Source organism: Bos indicus, chromosome 4 (assembly GCF_029378745.1).
Source record: "Bos indicus isolate NIAB-ARS_2022 breed Sahiwal x Tharparkar chromosome 4, NIAB-ARS_B.indTharparkar_mat_pri_1.0, whole genome shotgun sequence".
NCBI lineage: Eukaryota > Metazoa > Chordata > Mammalia > Artiodactyla > Bovidae > Bos > Bos indicus.
Window position 1 is genome coordinate 5,691,046 of NC_091763.1, and position 20,171 is coordinate 5,711,216.

At 49.1% G+C, this 20,171-nt stretch overlaps 1 protein-coding gene across 3 annotated transcripts in view; it reads left to right on the forward strand.

The window, feature by feature from the left end:
* GRB10 (growth factor receptor bound protein 10) overlaps positions 1-10,888 on the forward strand; it is a 219,951-nt gene extending 209,063 nt beyond the window's left edge. For all 3 annotated transcript variants that reach the window (XM_070787419.1, XM_070787418.1, XM_019959628.2), the window contains 2 exons: positions 9,657-9,750; positions 10,384-10,888. In XM_070787419.1, the coding sequence (XP_070643520.1) occupies positions 9,657-9,750; positions 10,384-10,530 (241 nt within the window). In that variant the 3' untranslated portion in view covers positions 10,531-10,888. The remainder of the gene's footprint in view (positions 1-9,656; positions 9,751-10,383) is intronic.
* The last annotated feature ends 9,283 nt before the right edge of the window (positions 10,889-20,171 follow it).

A 20,171-nucleotide genomic window follows, 5' to 3' on the forward strand; every position in this document is an offset into this window, starting at 1 on the left:
CCGTGTCTTTCCATTGTTGAAGAAGGAGGTCATTGGCTAATTGTGTACTTGTGGTTTCTTTGACTGTGTTCCTCTGTCTCCCTGGCTTCCTGCGCAGTGTGGGCAGAGGCCCCTTCTGGGACAGAGCTGCGGTCACTGTGTGTCTGCGCTCCTCACTCCAGTTGTCCTGTTTCCCGATCCTGGGCTGGGCAGGGGTCTGTATTGTCAGCCCGGCCCCCAACCCCCACCCCCGCCCAGCTCCCAGCTCCCAGGGTCATTGTTTTATTAGAGGTTACAAAATCGTTGTATTCTAATTCTGTTATTCCTTCACTGTCCCTTCCTTGAAACCCTTTCCCCTGTAGTTTTGGGAGAGGTAACTGAGTGCTTGATTTTTTTTTAATATGTCTGTTTATTTATTTTGGCTGTGTGTGTGGCTCTTTGTTGCTAGGCTGGGCTTTCTCTACTGGCGAGCGGGGGCTGTTCTCCAGCTGTGGCGTGCAGGCTCCTCATCGCGGCGGCTTCTCTGGTTGGAGCACAGGCTCTAGGGCACGTGGCTCAGTAGTTGCGGCTCCGGGCTCTGGAGCACGGGCTCAGCAGTTGTGGCACAAGGGCTCGGTTGCTCTGCAGCGTGTGGGATCTTCCCAGACGGGGGACCGAATCCGTGCCCCCTGCTTTGCAGGGCGGACCTTCAATACTGGACCACCAGGGAAGCCCTAAGTGCTTGATTTTTCCCTTTTATTTGTCAATTTCTTTTTTTCTTTTGGGGGTATGTAGTTGCTTTAGAGTGTTGTGTTAGTCTCTGCTGTACAATGATGTGAATAAGCTGTTTGTATACATAACGTCCCTACCCTCTTGGATTTCCTGCCATCCCCACCCCACCCCTCTAGATCACCACAAAGCAGTGTCAGTTTCCGGGGTCGTCATTTGGTATCCTGCCGTATTCCGAGGCTGACAAATGAGGTGTGGTATTTTGTATTTTAACTCTGGTGATGAGCTTGATGCCGTGTGTTCAACTTCTTTCAATCCAAGCTTAATGTTCTTGATTTTCTGGATGCTTTCTTTTGGGCTCGTGGGGTGTGCCTCTCTTAAGTTGGTTCCCGAGTTCTTTTGACTCAAAACTAATAAGGTTTGTTTTCTAGCTGTGACACATTCTCTTCGATGCCCTGACTTTTTGGAATGGAAAATGGTGTCTAGAAACCAAATTGGTAGGTCTTTTCCATGGACAAAGCTAGGACATACATTTTTTTAAACTGAAAAAGATTACAGGTTCACATTGATTTTCTTGTTCAGTCACTCAGTCGTGTCCGACTCTTTGTGACCCCATGGACTGCAGCACACTAGGCCTTCCTGTCCTTCACCATCTCCTGGAGCTTACTCAAACTCATGTCCATTGAGTCAGTGATGCCATCCAACCATCTCGCCCTCTGTTGTCCCCTTCTCCTCATGCCTTCAATCTTTCCCAGCATCAGGGTCTTTTCTAAGGAGTCGGCTCTTCGCATCAGGTGGCCAAAGTATTGGAGTTTCAGCATCAGTCCTTCCAATGAATGTTCAAAATTGATTTCCTTTAGGATTGACTGATTTGATCTCCTTGCAGTCCAAGGTACTCTCAAGAGTCTTCTCCAGCACCACAGTTCAAAAGCATCAGTTCTTTGGTGCTCAGCCTTCGTTATGGTCCAGCCCTCACATCCATACATGACCACTGGAAAAACTATAGCTTTGACTACTCAGACCTTTATCAGCAAAGTAATGTCTCTGCTTTTTAGTATGCTGTCTAGGTTTGTCATAGCTTTTCTTCCAAGGAGCAAGTGTTTTTTAATTTCATGGCTGCAGTCACCATCTACAGTGATTTTGGAGCCCAGGAAAATAAAGTCAGCCACCGTGTCCACTGTTTCCCCATCTATTTGCCATGAAGTAATGGGACTGGATGCCATGATCTTATTTTTTTGAATGTTGTGTTTTAAGCCAACTTTTTACTCTCCTTTTTCACTTTCATCAAGAGGCTCTTTAGGTCCTCTTCACTTTCTGCCACAAGAGTGGTGTCATCTGCATATCTGAGGTTATTGATATTTCTCCCAGCAATCTTGATTCTAGCTTGTGCTTCATCCAGCCTGGTATTTCGCATGATGTACTCTGCAAATAAGTTTAAAAAGCAGGGTGACAATATACAGCCTTGACTTCCTCCTTTCCCAGTTTGGAACCAGTCCATTATCCCATGTCTGGTCCTAACTGTTGCTTCTTGGCCTGCATACAGGTTTCTCAGGAGGTAGGTAAGGTGGTCTGGCATTCCCATCTCTTGAAGAATTTTCCATAGTTTGTTGTGATCCACATGTCAAAGGCTTTAGCATAAGTCAATGAAACAGAAGTAGATGTTTTTCTAGAATTCTCTTTTTCAGTTTAAAAAGCCAGGACATAGGCTTTTTAAACTGAAAAATAGATTACAGGTCCACATTGACATCCCAGTTCAAGTGGAAAGCTACAGGATTCGTACATCTTAGACTTTATTGTATCTCTCTTTTCTTCCTCTGAAAAATCTAATGTTGTTAGCTACTTGCTTTACCTCACTCTGTATTTGTGAGCTGTATCCCATATCACATCATAAAAATATTCATAATATTACTTCAGTAAAATTACTAAATTCACACTTCTTTATAGCCCTTTTGTCATTAAGGAACATTCCAGGCAGAATCATGTTAAAATACCAGCCTTAAGGTAATTCTTCTCTGTGGTTCCACCACCAAACTGCTATGTTTCAAGTTCCTTCCTCAGTTTTGATTATTAATTAAATGGATCTGATTTCTTTTCTCTTCCATTTAATGCTTCTTTTAAAACTATTTGAAACATTGCCTTGATTCTGAAGTCAAAAATCTAAAAGAAGGCACTTTGCCTGGTGACTTGACTCTCCTCCCTAACTCCACGGTTGGTACACATTTTCATCAGGGTTTCTTTATCCTTCCGTTGTTCCCTTTTTCAAATATAAGCAAAACACATTGGTGACTGCCTCTCCTTAACTGGGATGTGTGCTGTCCATGGGGAGCAAGCCTGCGTTTAGCTGCCTCGGGAGGAGGCGGGGAAGGAGGCCCCTCCCGGTCCCCGCTGTGTTCGCTTTCCCGAGTCGTCCCAGCTTCATTTTTTCCCAGGCCTCTGTGGTGGCACGCTGTGGCCCATCTTCCTGTTTCTGCTGGTGAGTTCGTGGACGTGGGAGTGTTGAGCAGACAGTGAGTGTTGTAAAATGCCCGGTGCTCCCCACCAGGGTTGTCTGAGAGCCACCTGTGGTTCCCTTACCCAGGAGGCTGAGTCTCTTGCTGTATGTGTAAGGACCAGTTTCATTTCTACTCCTTTTTGCGATGCTGAACCGCTGATATATCTTTTGCCCGATTTTTCTCTATCCGTTTTTTACGAACATTTTTTTCCAGGTTGTCTTTGTGTTTTTGACTTAGCTGAGGGGGGTTTTGTTTTGATTTTTGGTTATAGTTTTTCTAAATATGGTCACATTTATCTTTTCGTGCTTCAGCTTGTGTCTTTCTAGATTTTTGAGTCCTAGTCATACAAGTTTTCTCCACTCCTCAATCATAAAGGAGTTTGTTCACATTATCCTCTGGAACTTGTATTATTGATTACACTCCCTTCGTTTTTTTCATGATTATTTCTTCCATTTCTGTTCATTCAATTTTGTCTGCATGTTTAGATCCCAAGTGCATTCAGAATTTATTTCTCCTTTCTCTGTGTAAAGATGGATCTGATTTTTTTCCCATATGGGTGTACTGTTGTTCCAGACGGCTTTTCTGAAATGTCACTTGATCATAGCACAGTCCTTTTACAGCCTTAGAAGTGACCCATCCTGACTACAGACTGGCTTCTTCTCCTCTGAACTTTCTGCCTAAGAGAGACTACCCTCCTCTCCTAGTGATGTTTTTTGCATGTAGGTTTGTGTTTTCCAGGGGCTTCAAGGATAGGATGCTTACCTGTTGCAGCCCTAAACCCCAACCAAACTAAGCCCCCAAATGTTCTCATGGGGCCCCATTTACCATATCATGTGTGGGGTTCATTTTCACAAGTCAAATGGGTTTGCTTGCCAGGTGACATCTTACTATAACCAAAGCCAGGTTCAGCCACTCGTCACTCATAAACCAGTAATTCAGGAGACAAGTGTGAGTAGAAAGGAAAGGTTCCTTAATCAGAAAAGCCAGCAATCTGGGGAGAAGGTGAACTCATGTCCTGAGACCAACTCTGAAGATTCTGCTCGGCAATGACAGTTTTTAAAGGGAACCAGGGCAGCGGGGCGGGGGTTGGGGGTGGGGTGAGGGTCTCAGCACATCGTGAAGGCAGGGGGTTAGATTGATACCATTCTCCACTGAGTGCAGACTGGATGACTCGAGGTGTTATCTTGCCCACATGGGCTGCTTGCAGGATCGCTTAGGGAGGCTGTTGTGGGTAGAGAGGTAGCCATTCTTTAACTGCTTAATTCTTCTTTTTATTTTTACTTCTTTTTATTGTATTTAGGAAAAGAATCAGCAGGTTAGACAAGGCATAACTCATTCAGGAGAGAATAGGTCAGGAGTTGATTTCAATTGCCTAGTGATTCATCCCTGTGATTAGGTTCTTTTAAGGTTAGAGGGGGACAGAAATGGGCAGACAGGAAAGAGCCGCTCTCAGCACTGCCAGAGAAGTGACGGCTCCACGGGAGGCACCACTGGGTACCGTGCATCCTTCCCAGGGCCCAGGGCAGTGACGTGACACCCACGTTGCTGAGAGGCTGACAGGCCAGCCCACTTTGCGTTAAAAGGAGCAGCCCTGGGGTGGGGAGGGTCAGCATGCTGGGCCCACGGCACTGTGTGTCGGCTCGTTTTTTTTAAAACCCATTTGTCTTGCAATTCAACTTTTCCTGGGGCCGAGCCCCAGTTGGCAAGGTTCCCTCTGTCCAGCCTTGGTGAGGAGTGTGGACATCTTTCAGCTTTCCCCCCACCCCGACTTGCCTTGTTCCTCTCTATCCTTCCCCGGGTCTGAGTTGCCTCTAAGGTTATATGTTAGATCCTTCAATCCCAGCCTCCAGCTGCTGGCTCTTTAGCAAAAACAGAAGGCAGGATACGGGACCCATTCAGGTGTCATCACAGTAATGTATGTCGTCCACTCACTCCCATGTTTAGGGAGGAAATGTGCTTGGAAAACAAGGTAAATTAAATAATCAATGCCAAATCATTGTGAATCCCTGCAGAGGTAATGGAGGAAGCCAATTTAGAGTCTGACAACAAACAACCCTGAAAGGCAGGCCAGGATGACAGCTGCTATAAAACACTGCTGCCAAGACCTTTAGCCTCAATCACGGATGAAGTAGGGGGTGGAAAGAGATAGCGGAGCCTGCAATCTACCCAGCGGGCCTCTGAAGCCACCTGGAGGGAAGCGCCACCCCACCCGTGCCCCCACAGGTGACCTGTGTACGCACGCAAGCCTGAGCCTGTACACACATGTGCGTATGCATTTGCACGCACACCCCCTGCCCTGCGGAGCCCAGCACTGCCTGGCTGCCTCCTTCCTCCCCCTCTTGCCACCCACAGCCCATGCCGGAGCCCAAGATGGAAGGAGCTTTCCCAGGGGCCAGTCCTGCCCTGCAGGCCCCTCTGTGGCTCAGCCCAGGGCTCCTGTCGGGACTCGCAGCGTGTAACACTCTGTACTGCCCCCGCCTGCCCCTACTGTTCATGCCGGGGTCCAGCTCCCCTGCCCCCTTACCATCTACACCCCCAGCCTCTGTGCCTTTTGTGAGCTGGCCCCTCTGTCTACGCTCCAGGCCCCTCCACTGTGCAGAAGGCCATGACTTTGCCAAGACTTGTGTTCTTTATGGCTCTCCCCCCACAGGCAGAGTGGGGTGCTGTCTCAGGGCTAACACGGCACCCTCAGCAGAGTGTAGGGTCCTCGCCAGCCATGGAGGAGCCCCTGCACACTTGCTCTGGCTGTGCCAAGGCTCCCCCGTGATTGCTGCTGGCTGTGTGATCTCAGGGAATTTGCCTCACTTCTCTGGGCCCCCTGGCCTTGCTGCAAAATGAGCACAGTGCCAGGGTCGCTGTGAGTCCTGAGCGAGGCGGTGTGCTCAGTGCCTGGGCCGCATGCCTGAGTTGTGCTGTCCCTCTGATCTCTGTCAGCCCCAGACGAGAGCAGCCCTTTGCTCATCCCTGAATAGATGCGTGAGCCCCCTGACTTGAGTCCTGATGGTGGCAAGGACATCCTGGTTGCCAGCACCTTTGCTCTGTGTTCCACTCTGAGTCCCAAGCAGAGACATCTCTGGGCATGTCAGCCCCCAGCTTGTCTCTGCAGTGCCCCACCCCCAACAGAAATCCCTGCGCCTGCAGTTCGCTGATGGCCGTCACCACTGCCTCCAGGGTGCACACCATCCACACCCAGCTCCCAGCGTGTGCACAGTCCTGCAGAGAGGCCAGGGAAGGGGGCAGATCCCGACCCGACGCTCCCAAGTGTGAGATCCAGGAATCTCGCTGACTCCTGGCCCTACCCCCTGCCTCCATGTCAGAGGTCATTTCAGGTAGACAACCATTAGGCACAGGCCATCGGGGCAGCCTCAGGACCTCCTGGTCACACTCCGAACTGGGCAGCAGACAGACGGCATCTGTACCTGCCTTGCTCCGTGGTGCTCAGAAGGAACAGCCGGGGTTCACTGAGGGCTCAGCTGAGACTGCCCAGCCCCAGCTTCTCTAGGAAGATCGAGTCCCTGGGCTTCTGCTAGTGACGCACGTGGAGAAGAGAACACAGCCCGGGAAGGACAGGCGCACAGCCCGGCTCTGCCTGCGCCGAGCGCGTCACACACACATCTGCTTCACAGCCACGCTCCTCCTGTCCTCCCAGCCCTGCGGTGCAGTGCCATCCTGGCTGGCATCTCCAAAGTGTATCCTGCAGAACACGCATCCTGCAAAAGGCCATCAAAGAAGGGCTGGTATATGATAAAAGATGCTGTGAAGAGTTAGGTAAGATAGGAAACCTCCTGCGCTGGCCCTAAGGGAGTCACGCTGAAGATCTACATTCTAAAGGCTCTGAGATGTCTTGTGGTGAAATAAAACTTTTTCACCTTTATAACAGGAGTTCCCAGGCTTATTGAACTGCCTTCCATCTGAATTTACAATCTAGACCCTGATGGTTTATCTGATTGTCACAGTTTCGTGTCTAATGCCTTTAAAATATGTCTCCTGTCAGGCCATTTCTTCTTTGTTGCTGGAATTAGGGCCTTTTCCTTTGTAAAGAATAACTCTGTCTTAACATCTGATTCCAGATTTGTTCACGTAAAAACAATGATTTACACTTCTTCAGATGCTATCCTAATTTTTAGTTGAAGTATCATTCATTTGGATGTGAAAGTTGGACTGTAAAGAAAGCTGAGCGCTGAAGAACTGATGCTTTTGAACTGTGGTGTTAGAGAAGACTCTTGAGAGTCCCTTGGACTGCAAGGAGATCCAACCAGTCCATTCTAAAGGGGATCAGTCCTGGGTGTTCTTTGGAAGGAATGATGCTAAAGCTGAAACTCCAGTACTTTGGCCACCTCATATGAAGAGTTGACTCATTGGAAAAGACTCTGATGCTGGGAGGGATTGGGGGCAGGAGGAGAAGGGGACGACAGAGGATGAGATGGCTGGATGGCATCACCAACTCGATGGACATGAGTTCGGTGAACTCCGGGAGTTGGTGATGGACAGGGAGGCCTGGCGTGCTGCGATTCATGGGGTCGCAAAGAGTCGGACACGAGTGAGCTACTGAACTGAACTGAACTGATCATTGATTTACAGTATTGTGTTAGCTTCCAGTGTATAGCGTAGTGATTCAGTATTTTTGCAGGGTTTTCTCCATTATAGGTTACTACAAGATAGTGGATATCATCTTTATGCTGCACAGTACATGCTTGTCGCTTGTCTATTTTATACACAGTGGTTTGGATCTGTTGATCCTATGCCCCTGGTTCGTCCCTCCCTGCTTCCCTCTCCCCTTTGGTAACCACGAGCTTGTTCTCTGCACCTGTGAGTCTGGTCCTGTTTTGCTTATATATCCATTTGTGTTATTTTTTAGGATCCACACATAAGTGGTATCATCAGGACTTATCTCTCTGTCTGGTTTATTTCACTGGGCATAATGTTCCCCAGGTCCGTCCATGTTGCTGCAGATGGCAGGACTTCACTCATGTTATGGCTGAGTGACGTTTCCTTGTGTGTATGTACCACAGCTTCTTAATCCAGTCATCTGTTGACGGGCACATGGCCTGCCTCTGTGTCTTGGGTGTTGTAAGTAGTGCTGCTGTGCACATTGACGTTCATGTATCTTTTACATTGGTGTTTTCACTTTTTCCATCTATGTATATCCAGCAGTAGAGTTACAGGATCATATGGTAGCTTTAGTTTTTAAGGACCCTCCATACTGTTCTCTGTAGTGGCCGCACCAGTTTACCTTCCCACCAGCAGTGCTCCCTTCTCTCCACATCCTGGCCATCACTTGTTAATTGCAGACTTCCTGATGTGATTTCAAATTGTAGAAGATTGCATGACTCATGTAACAGAGTCATGAATGTTGTAGCACCTTTAGTCATGTTCTGTCTCTCATTTTTTCTATCAGAACCATTTAGGAGTGAGTTGTAATTATTTCAATATAAAATTTCTAAAAACATGGACTTCTCTTAGGCAACCACAGGCTCGTTATAAACATTAGGAAATTAACACAAATGCGATTCTGTCCCCAGCCATGCCACTTTCCCAGATTTTACCAGGGGTCCGCCTTGCATCCTTTGCTGCCCAGGAGAAGAACTTGTTGGCCCCAGCACCGCCCTGGGCGGCAGATGCCTTGTGCTCCTTTGTGTCTCGACACTCGCAGGAGCCTTGAGGGCAGAAGTACCAGGTGGGGGCTCATCTGCTCACTCCCAGGAGGTGATGCTGAGTCATCTGCAGTGCATCCTGTCGGAGGTGCTGGGGTGGGTTGTCTCATTCCTGTCGTTGGTCACTTGAATACCTGAAGATGGTGTCCACAAGGTTTCTCTGTCGGAAGGTTACTGTGGTCCCTTTGTCGTAAACATTAGTGGGTAGATCTTTGAGACCGTGGAGACAGTTATTCTCATCAAACTTTGATGTTGGTTTCAGCATCCCGTGAATATCTGCTTAATCAATGGTGATATCTGGTCATTGCCAGATGGTGGTTTTCTAATCCATCTTCTTTCTCTGTTTGTGTAGCTGGCCTTCTGCTCTTAGGAAGAGCTTTTTTTCCTCCTCTGTTGTTATTTGTTCATTTATTTATCACACCAGTGTGGACTCAGGATTCTTGTTCTGTGCTATAGGTGGTGATCAGTCACCGGTGTTATTCACTTAGATGCCCGGGTGTGGCCACACTGCCTCCTCAGTTAGCTTTCTTTGAGTACCTCCTTACTTTCTGACACAAAGTGTACCAGCTTCACCCTAGACCTTTCCTGCCTCAGCACTAGAGGCAGCCATGTCCCCAAGGAGCCATGTCCCCTGGTTCCTTCTGATGGGGCGTGACAGCCAGAGCACAGTCTGGGTGTGGAGGCTGGCCTTTCCCTACAGCTCACGCAGCTCCCAAAGGTTCCTGAAACCTCGCCTCCTGAAGCCTGCCTGTTCAGGCACACATGCAGATAGCATGCATACTCAGTCTGGAATTCACGGTCAATTGACTCTTTCCGTCCCCAGGCTTTTTCTCCTCCGTGACAGCCAAAGTAATCCAAAGGCGTTCGTCCTCACACTGTGTCATCATCAGAAGATTAAAAATTTCCAGATCTTACCTGTAAGTACTGACGTTTTCACACTCACGCTTACTCTTTTGTGTTCTGGTTTTGTTCCTCATGCAACTTTTGAACTAACCACACTAGAGAACAGTAAACATCGGACAGTTTCAAGCTCACTAGTGAGATCTTTATAGGAGCTCCCTCTGTGCATAGGGTGTGCCATTTGCATGGACACTCACAGGCTTAGTTAACAGCATCCTCCTCCGTGGGGTGGGCTGAGTGCTCACTCACAGGATAACTGATCAACCTCCTCCATGGTGAGTGGTGAATGCATGGATACTCAGGTCAACTGGTCAACCTCACCCTCCTCCATAGGGTGTGCTGAGCGCACGGACACTCACAGGTTGACTGACCAACTTTGCCCTTATGAGCAAGGCGAACTGGGAAGCACTTGGGACCCTTCTCAGAAATAGGGGCGCAGTTGTGCCCTGTAGCCTTAGGTACTTGGCAGTGCCCTCCCAACTTGCCTCCACACAAAAACCTCGCTGCGTGACCGCCTGCCCTGTGTTCTAGCTCACCTCACTGGCTCCGTATGTTGCCCTGGAACCTGCCCAGGGGTGGAGAGCACTAATCCTGACGGTGGGGCCTGAGCTGTGGCCTCTGACGTAGCCGGTCTCATTGTGTCTCTCCAGTGCGAGGATGACGGGCAGACATTCTTCAGCCTTGACGACGGGAACACCAAATTCTCTGACCTGATCCAGCTTGTTGACTTTTACCAGCTGAACAAAGGGGTCCTGCCTTGCAGACTGAAGCACCACTGCATCCGAGTGGCCTTATGACCTCAGATCTAGCCTGGCTGCAGGCCGGTGGGCGCTGACACTGGAGTGAAGAGGCCTGTGCATCCTTCAGAACACACACATCTGTCTGCACCTCGGGGCTCGGAGCAAGACGGTGCATTTGGCGCCGGCTGACCACAATCGACTCATCTGTTGGACTTGACGGTGGTTCGCTGCTGCAGATACAGCAGGGCTGCCCCTCTCTCCCTGGCCTCATCAGGGAGGGCGGGAGAGAGCAGATTCGAGAGTAAACTGGAATGGTGGTCTTGGCTGGGCCATGGAGGAACGCAAGCCAGAGAGAAGTGATTGGAAGTGAACTCTTGCCCTGGAATAATCTTGACAATTAAAACTGATATGTTTACTTTTTTGTATCGATCCCTTTTTTGCACTCCTTGTTTTCAATATTGTATTCAGCTTATGGCAGGAGGGGCTGTGGCTTTTCCGTGTGTACGAGATGTAAAGACACTTGAAAAGGGGCAGCCCCCAGAGGTTGACCGCGTTTGCAGAGGGTGGTGCGTACCCTCTACACATCACTCCCAGACAGCAGGCACCCCAGCCTCCCCACCCCAGTATACTTGAAAGCTTTTTTGAAATAAAAGGTGTTCTTGTGGCAGGCACGTGGTGTGCTCTGTGGCCAGAGAGGCAACCCAGTCTGCCCTCCCTGCTCTGTGCCCATCCCCCACTCCTGCTGCCCACCTGCCGTCCACGTGTTGTTTTGTCTTCCCTGCTGCTGGACACGTGTTTCTTTGGAAAACTTGCTGTCCCACAACACAGGGCTGAGTGGCGGCCCCTCTTTGGCCACAGGCTAGCCTTCCTAGCATACAGCGAGTGCCCATCGCCCGCCTGTAGGGGGCGCCAGGCCGCCTGCCCCACCTTCCAGCCTGTTCTAGAACCATCTCTGCCTTATCCCTCTGCAGTGGCGCCAGCCTTCCAAGGCTGCTCTTCCTGCCGTGGGGGCTCCGAGGATCTGAAAGGAGGTGGCATCTGCGTGGCCTGCGTCCATATGTAGCGGGTTTCCATGGTGACAGAGGTGGAAACCTTGGAGAGGGCAGCCCCACAGAGGATGGTCTCGCTTGGTGGCCTCCATCCTGCTGACAGCCCTGTGGCCAGGCCCTGCAAGGCAGCAGGTCGTCCTCCACTGGCCCGGGTCAGGAGGCCCCCACAGTGGGGCTGGCCATGGACAGGCTGGCAATGCAGCGCTGGGTGCTGCTCCAGGAGCTGAGTCCGATTCTGGCCTGAGATGTCCCCACCCTCCGCCTGGCCCCGTGGCCAAGTCTTCAGCATGCAGGCGGCCGTTCCTCTGCCTTTGATCCATGCAGAGCAGAAGGGGCTCCCCGACGGCACGCACACCGCTTGCTGAAGGATGACTTCCATCCTCAGGTCACAGTGGCCATGCTTCCCTGCCCCTCTGGACCGCGCTGGCCGCTAGACCCCTGGACTGCCCACTGCAGCACTTCCCAAGGGAGACATGCAGCTTAGGACACAGTGACGCATACCCCCTGTACCTCAGTTCGTGGTATAGACACTGTATTTTAGTTGACAAGACACACTCTACTTATTTCCCATGAAGTGTCTACTTAGACAAATGAAGAATTTTTAGTAAAACATGTTTTTAACCATGAACATTCAATGGCTTTTTGGCTTGTTTGTTTTGGGGTGGGGGTGGTTGTTTTCTAGCCTGTTAATCTTTCCAACTGTTGACAATTAGGTAATTTTCGAGTCATGCCTGGCAGCCTGCTTCCCCTGGAGGGACTGATGCTTTAGTTACACTAAGTAGACATTTTTCTCTTTGCCAGTTGGAGGTAAAGCCTTTAAAAAACAAAAAATCCAGCAAAAAAAAAAAAAAAAAAGCCACCTCTCCAGTTTCTGTTTTCTGTTTACATAGACCAGTCTCCACCAGTGAGACGAGACTCACTCAATAGACAGCTAGTATCTGCAGTATTGCGTATTTATAAATACACCTTCTATTTAAAAAGAGAACTAAAGCTTGACTCTGACGCACGATTCTGTGTGTACCCTCCTGGCCACAGTGAGCTGTCACAGAGCGTGACCTCCCAGGGCCCCTTGTACTGGGGGATCCCCCCGCCAAAGGGCAGCCCCTTGCAGGAGATGGGCGTCCAGCTGGGCCAGCCAGGGGCTGAAGGACATTCGACTTCTATTTTTGTATTTAAATGACATGAATGTAAACGGAACAGCTCAGGGTCGTTTCAGAGCCTGTTGACTTTTTATCTCTTCCTGTGATTTTCTGTTGTGAACAGAAACTCCATGTAGCAACCTGGACTGAATTGAGAAAGAAAACGCCAAATGCTTTGGGGATTAACGCTAAGTAGGAGAGCTTTGTGACCTTATGTGTTAGAGTTTCAGAACGTTTTTCTGTTTGCTAAACCTTGAAGAAATATGTGCCTCAGTCTAGATGTTTTGTCTTCTCTCTTCTGCACTGAATACCTGAGGGTTTGACCAATCGACGCACCTCTGCGGGGGTGGGGCTGGCTCGCGGGGGCTCTGATGCTGTGGTGTGGTGAGCATGGCATCGCCCGACGTGTCAACGTTTTCAGGGAACGCAGAACAGATTAACCCAAAAGACAAAACCTTTGTCCCACGTGCTTTGCTCCTTTCTGTACATAGCTCCTTGGCTCACGAACCTAACTGTAAACATTCAGGTATTTTTGTACAAATAAGGGACTGATGTTCTGTTTGTCGTTAGAAATAAACATTAATACAGTGTTCTTCATTTTGCCTGTGGTGTCTGTTTCTATATTTTAAAAACGTTCAGCTGATCAAGCACTAAACACCTAGGGAGATGATTTGGGATATTTTAGTGATGTGCTTCTTACCTGGCTAAACAGCAGTTACAAATGAGTGGGTGCAGACTGGTGTGACCCTGCTAGGTGGGCCCCATGCTGACCACGGAACAGATCCACAGGCCTCTCCTTCCCCCACTTCCTCCGCAAGAACAGAGACCCGTGGAAGCTCCAGAAGGAGGCAGAGCTTCCCTCAGCTGTAGCCAACACCTCAAGAAACTCAAAACTCACATTTGTGCAGTTCAAGTGTGACTGGATTTTGCCGTCACATGAGCAAAATGGCCCATGTGAGAAATGGGCAGAAAGAATAAGAGAATGGATGCCCTGCATCTCTGCTCCCACAGGACCTCACCTGGGGCCCATGGGCAGCGTCACGTAGCTGTCCTTGGGCCTGACTCACCTCCTCCTGTCCCAGCCCCAGCAGAGTGTATTATAAGCCAGCTGTGTCCACCCATCGGAGCACACCTGTGGCATTTTGAACTCTCCCATCGCTTGTTTTCAGAATCTGCACCCTGGGTTGGAAATCTCATCCCACTAAGGCAGGCTGCCATTAGAGCAAGAGCAATAATTCACAACACTCTCCTCCTCGTCAGATGGTGGGGGGCTGGGGGGAGGGGGGTGGCGGGTGGCGTGCCTGTTTATGATGGGGCTGGTGTGTGATGTGTGCAGGGTGTATGTGGTGAGGGCGATGGGTGTCCATGGGGCGGGAGAGCAGAACCAAGTGTGCTGTGGGAGGTGGGAGGGGAGTGAAGAAGGCTGGATGCAGGCAGGGCATGTGCAGAGGAGTGTGTGAGTCTGTGTGGGGAGAGCATGCACGGTGGTGGGGCATACAGTGTACAGAAGGCATGACATGAGCGAGCTCATGTTTCCATGTTCCCCGAGTCCAGGGGGGTAGGGGGTGAAGCACTGGGCCAGGTCCCAAATGTAGACCGTGGTGTTCCTTCCAAAGAAGGTGATGCAAGGGGCCACACAGATAAGCCAATAGCTGATATACTTAAAAGAAGACACGACATTAAACTTGATCTCACTGCCTTGATCATAGTGCTACTGGTTTTTTAAACCCACTTTGAGGGATTCATAAAATTATGAATTTTCTGTGATAAAAACTTCCCCCTGTGAAATGTAAACAGAAAAATATCCTATAATATTGGGTTTTAGAATGGTAATTTCACAGCAACGCTCCTCTTCTTGGAAGTTATACAACAGTAACAGGGACAGAAAACAAGTGAAAAGTCCGTCCTTGGCAGAACTGGGATTGCTCAGCCAGGTGGGTGGAGACCAACCCCAGGCCAAGAGATGCCGGCAGGGACTCCATGGTCGCATATCTCAGCCCGGCCTGCAGAGGGCGCTCGAGGGTGCAAGGGCCACCGGCGGGGCACCACAGGCCCTTTTGGAGAACAGCAGGACAGGCAGGGTTTGATGTGCAGTGATAGGTGTCATTCCCGCTCCCCCATCCCGGGGATGCCATGTGTACTTCAGTCTGTAAATAGATCCAAGTCTTCTTTGATCTCTGAAAGTTTTCTTGAATTACATCTAAATCTGGTTTTGTTACATCCCTGAAGGTCTTGTTATTAAAGACAGCAATATTATGTGTGTTGGGGCTCTCTCACCTGCCTTTCCTAAGATTTACCTTTTCTCAAACTTGCTGACTCCGTTTGGTGTGCACATCCATCTGTCCCATCAGCGTGCATGTCCCGTCTGTCCCCCAGGTCATGCACAGTCTCTGGGCAGGCTGCTCGCTCCCTGAGCCACTGCTAACCTGCACCACGACAAGGATGTTTCCTTTTCCCTCCATTTCTCTTTGGAGTCATGCTGGCTTCTGTTGCATATATTCCTGCAGTGGCTTTAAGCTTTGGTGAACTGATTGCTTTTTGTTTTGTTTTTATTTTATTTCATGGTATTAGGCTTGGCTGCCAATTTAATCTCCATGTCAATGTGTTTCTACTGAATACTCCTTACTACCATTTTTTTCCCTACTCTTTTTCTCCTTTTCTCTTGGCATCTTCATGGTTCCTTGAAGAATGTGGGTTCTTCTTGGCCGAGTCATTCATAGGAAGTTTGTGTAGGAAAGAAAGTAAGAATTGTGTCTGATGCTAGCAGGACAAAGTAAATGAATGCGATTTCAATTCAGTTCAGTTCAGTCGCTCAGTCGTGTCCAACTCTTTGCGACCCCATGAACTGTAGCACGCCAGGCCTCCCTGTCCATCACCAACTCCCGGAGTCCACCCAAACTCATGTCCATTGAGTCGGTGATGCTATCCAGCCATCTCATCCTCTGTTGTCCCCTACTCCTCCTGCCCTCAATCTTTCCCAGCATCAAGGTCTTTTCCAAAGAGTCAACTCTTTTCATGAGGTGGCCAAAGTATTGGAGTTTCAGCTTCAACATCAGTCCTTCCAATGAAAACTCAGGACTAATCTCCTTTAGGGTAGACTGGTTTGATCTCCTTGCAGTCCAAGGGACTCTCAAGAGTCTTCTCCAACACCACAATTCAAAAGCATCAGTTCTTCAGTGTGCAACTTTCTTATCAATAAACACAAAGGGTCATGGATGTGAATTCCAAGACCTTGACAATATTAGTCGTCAAGATTGATCTTCCAGCCCACTCCTCTCCCTCCCTGGGGTCACACCTGCCTTTTCATTCAGCCTCACACACCTTCCAGACAAATGTCCCCAAATGATTTCATATTATTTTGCAATGCAACAACTTTTCCCCCTTGGTTGTTCTATGGCAAATTATGCAATGTCATTTTTGATAATTATGGAGTTTTGTCATTTGAAATAAAAGTTATGAAAAAGTCTCTTAAAAATAAAAAAGATTCTATTGTAATTTTACATTCTTATACAAACTCGTGCACACACATGAGCATAGATGTCTACAAGGGCTATATAGCACAGGATTCCCAGGGAAGACCTGGGCCCAGCTGGGGACTCATCTGGAAGGTGTGTGAAGAATGAAGGCAAAGGTGGGTCTGAGCACAAGTGGATGGAGAATGTGCCCTTATGCAGGTGTGTGTTGTCCAATTTGATAGCAGTAGGTACGCATGACCATTATTTAAACTGCAATAAAAAATAAAATGAACACTTCGGTTCCTTGGTTACATCACCCTCATTTCAAATCCTCGATAGCCACGTGTGGCTGTCCATAGTGTATGGATGGTGGTGGTGGTGTCCAGCGGCCACCACACTGGACAGTGCGTTGATAGGACGTTGTCATCACAGGAAATCTTGTTGGACACGGCTGGTCTTATGGGAGCCGGAATGAGAGGCTAAATTAGAGACGTGGGGATGGATGGTTGGAAGGCGGGGGCAGTTCCCTTGAGAGTCAGTCTCCCTGTGTCTGGGTGATGTTCTGAATTAACGAAGCCAGGTCCAAGGCTCAGGGCACCTGCACCCGTGGGGCATCTCTGCCTCACCCCGTGGGTAAGACAATACTAACTTCTCGTTTGCCAGAGCAGGGTGACACCATCCGCTGTCTCCAGTTTGTTTGGGTACACTTTGCTTTCCAATTATAATTGAATGGTTTCACATCATAGGCATACACTGTATACAAAGCTCAGTGATGTCCACTTAGCCCCCTACCAACATGACTCCACTGAGAAAAAGCATGCTTCCCAATTTGACATCAGCCTATCCAGTGACCAGATCTCCTGGAGTGAGCCAGAGGTAGAAACTCTACCTTTTGTATTTCCCAAAATAATCACCACTACTGTGAGCATCTCCCCAGACTGAGTGCAGCTTTAATGTCTAAATATAAAGTGCATGTGTTTACACACGACTCTAAATGTAAGCAGGGCTCTATTGCTGTGCATCTGAAAAGACAGCCACGTCTCTGCAGGGGTAAGAACGAGCCATGTGGGACCTCTCGGAGATGGCTTTGTCCAGCGTGATTACACGGAACACAGGGATCATTCTTGACACTTTGACACTAATTCAAAACCAATCTGGACAAAGTGTTGGAATTTCTGTGGATGAACTAAAGCATCGTGGAGGATTCATCCAGCCAACTAGATTCAAAAATATGCAATGCTGGGTGTATTTCTTATTGGAGGAAGGAGACTAACGTCTTTTTATTTTGTACAAAAAGTGAAATTATGTTGCTATTTTGTCGTTGCACTACTTCTATTGTACATGAAATATGATTTCACGGAACTTTCTGGGAGGACTGAAGTAGAGTCTAAGGTCATTCAGAACATCGATGGTTTTCTGCTGCATTGCTGAGTCGACAGCTGAACCTTGCTTTAAGGGTGGGCTGCACAGCTGTACCAAACCTGCGTTTCTGACACTTCCTCTCCAGAATGGACACCTTCAAGATGAGGCAGGGCAAGTGTATTCCTGGTCTTACTCCCAGGGGTCCTGACTCAGAAGGCTGGGTAGGAGACAGACCCGTGCCTCTGTGCCAGCTCAGCAAGATTCAGTGCAGCTCCCATGGGGAAGGAGAATTCTAGAAGCTGCCCCAAGGGCCAGGCTTGTGTGTTCCGCATCCTCAGGCCTCTCTTAAACCTACAGAATTCAAATCTCTGACTTGGTGATAAAAGCATTTGGCCAGCACAGGGGGTGGGACCGTCCCCAACTTACGATGAGCGTCAGGATTTTAGGGTCCACGTTCTCTCTTTGTTTTCATCCCTTCCAAGCCACCAGAGTTTTCAGCTCCTAAGGTAGTGATCTTGGTAGAATGTGATGGGAAAGGCTTAGAATTAAATCCAAAAATCCCTGAAGCTGTCTTGGAGAGCACCCAGTGAGCACACAGCCGGCATAACTGGAGGGCCCCTGGGGACTCAGGCACCTCCAGACTCTCTCCACCCACTGACAGGCCCCATGTGGTGGAAGCCATGCAGCCCCCACGGTGCCCCCTCCCCACCCCCTCACACCGGCCCGATTGCCGCTCAGGGATCCTCTGGCACCTTCCCACCATTCTCTTCGCACTGAGTCACTCACAGAGGCTGGCAACAGCCTGCATGACGTCGTACAGAATCCACGGGGAGTCTGTGGCCAGGTAACTGGGCAAAATCAAGGCCTCCTGAGGCACGGAACCGTCCTCTCTCCTGCCTGCCTGAGCACCCAGCAGGAGCCTCTTCTGGCCTTTACCCCACCCCTCCTTTGCAATCTGGCCACTAACACTACATCTGCACCCCAAATGAGGTGAAAAAGCCAATGCGAGAGGGAATTCCCTAGTGGTCCAGTGGTTAGGACGTGGTGCTTTCGCTCCTGGGGCCCAGGGTTCGATTCCTAGTCAGGGAACTCAGATCATGTAAGATCTTGCAAGCCATGGCAGTGCAGCCAAAAGAAAGAAGAATGTGCTGAAGCCCAGTGGAATGTATTAGCCTAACTATAATTAGTTTGAGTAGCTGAGCAGCGTATAGCTCTGTCTGTGCTCAGCCGAGCCAACCAGCCCCCTCCCGGGGCTCCCGCCTGCCCTCAGGTCCTGCTGAGGCCTGGCCCCTCCCAGGCTGAGTCCTGCTCCCTTCAGAGCTTGAAATAATACAGGAGATAGAAGCCTGAAATTCCCAGAAGAAAACTACAAATTGCTAAGGAACATATGAGCACCACTTTTTGAATGAAATGAACAATAAGTACTGGAATAGCTGTTTGCCATTAAAGGCTGCCTCCTCCAGCTTTTGTAGTTACTCTTGAATCCTCACTTGCAGATTTTACAAACCCCAGCCTCCTGTATTTCTCTAGAGAGAATAACCCTCAGTGCCAGCTGTCGTCTTTGATCATAACCTATGGTAAGAAACGCTGTCATCTAGTGGCCCAGCGTGCACACACACAGACATGCATATGTAATTGAATGGAAATTTCAGGAAGCACCGTTTCCCTTGTTAGGTGCAAAGCCCCCTCTTTCCCATTCTGTTCTGTTCTATCTGCTTTCCTTTTTTAAAATGCTGGTCATGAAGTCTCCAAACTGGTTTCATGATTCAACGATAGGTCAATCCCAGTGAATCAGAAAGCACTGAATTGGAGAAGAACCATGTTGAAGGGCTGACACACCCAACCTCAGACTTGCTCTGAAACTGCAGTGACCAAGGCCGTGCGGACTTGCTGGAAGCAGAGAGAAGAGGATCGACAGAACAGAACAGAGAGCCTGGAAACACGGGCACAAAGAGAATCAGCTCATCTCTGACACAAGACCGAAGGCAGCACAGCAGAGCAGAGACAGTCTTTTCAACAAACGGAGCTAAAACAACTGCCACCCACGAGCAAAAGATAAATCTAGGCACAGACATCACACCGTCACAAAAACTGACTCCACATGGATCACAGACCTGGATGTAGGACGCAAAACCACAAAACTCCCAGACTATGACGTGAGAGACAACCTAGATGAATAGAGGAGTTAGCGATGGCATTTTGGCCACAATACCATAGGCACAGTCCACAGAAGTAGAAAGCAAGCTGGACTCCATTAAATTTAAAAACTTCCACTCAGCAGAAAATACGGAACTGACATTGTCAACCACTCCTAAGAAGAGTGGCTTTTCCAAGAAAATCTGACTTCTTGGATATTTCTCCTCTGCAGATTCAGTCTCAGGGTTCGGGCTAGGATTAGGACTAGGGCTTAGGGGTTAAGGGTAAGGGGTTAGAGGTTAAGTCTGTTTAGGGTTGGGGTTAGAGTTAGGATTTAGGTTGAAGTGTTTAGGGTTATAGGGTTGGGGTGGGGGTCAGAGTTGGGGTCATAGTCATCATTAGTGTGGCCCCTTGGCTTTCCACCACCTGCTTCACTGGAGTCTCCAGGGCTCTCTTGCTGCTCGCCACCAAGTAGGGATATTGAAGTTCCTACATGTGTCTCCAGGGCTTCCCAGGTGATGCTAGTGGTAAAGAACCCATCTGCCAATGCAAGAGAC